Source organism: Colobus angolensis, unplaced genomic scaffold, assembly GCF_000951035.1.
Source record: "Colobus angolensis palliatus isolate OR3802 unplaced genomic scaffold, Cang.pa_1.0 Scaffold32, whole genome shotgun sequence".
Lineage (NCBI taxonomy): Eukaryota > Metazoa > Chordata > Mammalia > Primates > Cercopithecidae > Colobus > Colobus angolensis.
Genome location: NW_012116488.1, coordinates 3,404,684 through 3,406,787, shown reverse-complemented (window position 1 = coordinate 3,406,787; position 2,104 = coordinate 3,404,684). Strand labels below are relative to the sequence as shown.

The 2,104-nt window shown below is 49.7% G+C and overlaps 1 protein-coding gene across 1 annotated transcript in view; it reads left to right on the top strand.

The window, feature by feature from the left end:
* The window catches only part of TECPR2 (tectonin beta-propeller repeat containing 2), a 140,776-nt gene that overhangs the window by 85,932 nt on the left and 52,740 nt on the right, over positions 1–2,104 (top strand). Inside the window, exon 13 of the mRNA XM_011951581.1 lies at positions 1,336–1,477. Coding sequence (XP_011806971.1) covers positions 1,336–1,477 — 142 coding nt within the window. The remainder of the gene's footprint in view (positions 1–1,335; positions 1,478–2,104) is intronic.

Here is a 2,104-nt window from a genome sequence, read left to right as displayed (position 1 = left end):
GCCACTGCACTCCAGCCTGGGCAACAAAGCGAGACTCCGTCCGGGAAAAAAAAAAAAAAATCATATTTATTTTGATATTATTTATAAATTTATTATTATAGGCTAAATAAACCCAGTGACATCCATTTGAAGACGTAGGTAATAATGATGTTTACTTATGAATAAATGTGCTAATAAAAGAGCCCAGACAATAGGTTTGAAAGTCCAACCCAGAATTAAAATTGAGCTATCTCTGCTTATTCAGAAGGCCTCTAAGTAAAAGATATTTCAGCAAAGAAAGGAGAATTTTCCCACATGCTTCCAGAAAAGGAAACACTTTAAGAAACAGGATGAGGGCCGGGCGCGGTGGCTCAAGCCTGTAATCCCAGCACTTTGGGAGGCCGAGACGGGCGGATCACAAGGTCAGGAGTTCGAGATCAGCCTGACCAACATAGTGAAACCCCGTTTCTATTAAAAATACAAAAATTAGCCAGGCATGATGACATGTCCCTGTAATCCCAGCTACTCAGGAGGCTGAGGAAGGAGAATCACTTGAACCCAGGAGGCGGGGGTTGCAGAGAGCCGAGATCGCCCCATTGCATTCCAGCCTGGGCAACAGAGCAAGACTCCATCTCAAAAGACAAAAAACACACAAACAAAAAAAGCTACAACAACAACAAAAAGCCGGAATGGTGCTAGGGGCTGGGTGTGTCAAGAGGGCTGAGACTGGCCCTGCTCTCACCAGTTGCAGGTCTCATGGGGGGCCCCGAGCATGAATGGACACCCATTAGCACAGATGGCCCTAAACAGGAGCGTGCAGCACTGAGGGAACCATAAACTCCATGCAGAGGTTAGGAAGGCAGCATGCAGAGTGGACCCACAGCTAGGCCTTGAAGCTGATGGACTTCCCTACATGGAAGGAGGGGGAGGGCGTCTCCAGCAGAGAGGGCAGTGTCTGCCTAGGCCCAGCTGCACAGTATAGCCTGGCACATCGGGGGAGTTTACAGTCACTCCCTTGGTGAGGGAGGGAGTAGAGAGATGAAGGCGCTCAGGGGCCTTGGATTCCTTTTGTGCCTACTCACTTTTTTCTTAGGTTGTTTTCTCTCTGAAGAGTGTTCCCGGCCATTCTGGGTCATCAGTGTGTCTTTCAAAAGCTGCCACCCACTTGAACCGTGTATCTTGCACAGTAATTTAACTCAGACTTAAACTTCCTTCCCGGGTACTTGATGATCCGCTCCAGGGTCACATCTCTTCTCCCAGCCATGCCTGCTGGGAGAGCCTGGATGTCCGCAGTCCAGACACGCTGGGCACTCTGCCTGTGGGTGCTGACCCTCCTGTTCTCCTCCTCATTTTCAGCGAAAGGCAAGCTTTAGAACCCGTCTGCATAACGCTTGGGGATCAGCAGACTCTCTGGGCCCTGGACATCCATGGGAACCTGTGGTTCAGAACTGGCATTGTTTCCAAGACACCCCAAGGAGATGATGACCATTGGTGGCAAGTAGGTGTTCAACTCTGGGCCGCGTGCTGAGGTCTCCCTGACCTTTTCTGCTCCCTTTTCTTACCTCTCTCTTTTCCTTAAAGATACTAGATTAAATTTAAAATGTCCACTTTTTGTTTGTTTTTTGTTTGTTTTGAAACAAGATCTCCTTCCGTCACCCAGGTAGAAGTCCAGTGGTGCAGTCACGGCTCACTGCAGTCTTGACTTCCTGGGCTCAGGTGATTCTCCCACCTCAGCCTCCCAGGTAGCTGGGACTACAGGCATGTGCCACCACGCCCAGCTAGTTTTTTGTAGAGACAGGGTTTTGGCATGTTGCCCAGACTGGTCTCAAACTCCTGAGCTCAAGAAATCCACCCAGACTGGGCACAGTGGCTCACGCCTATAATCTCAGCAATTTGAGAGGCCAAGGCAGGCAGATCACTCGATTCCAGGAGTTCAAAGCCAGCCTGGGCAACATGGTGAAACCCTGTCTCTACCAAAAATACAAAAATTAGTTGGGCATGGTGGCACACGCCGTTTGTCCCAAGTACTTGGGAGGCTGAGGTGGGAAAATGGTTTGAGCCCAGGAGACAGAGGTTTCAGCCAAGATCACACCACCACACTCCAACCTGGGCAACAGAGCTAGAC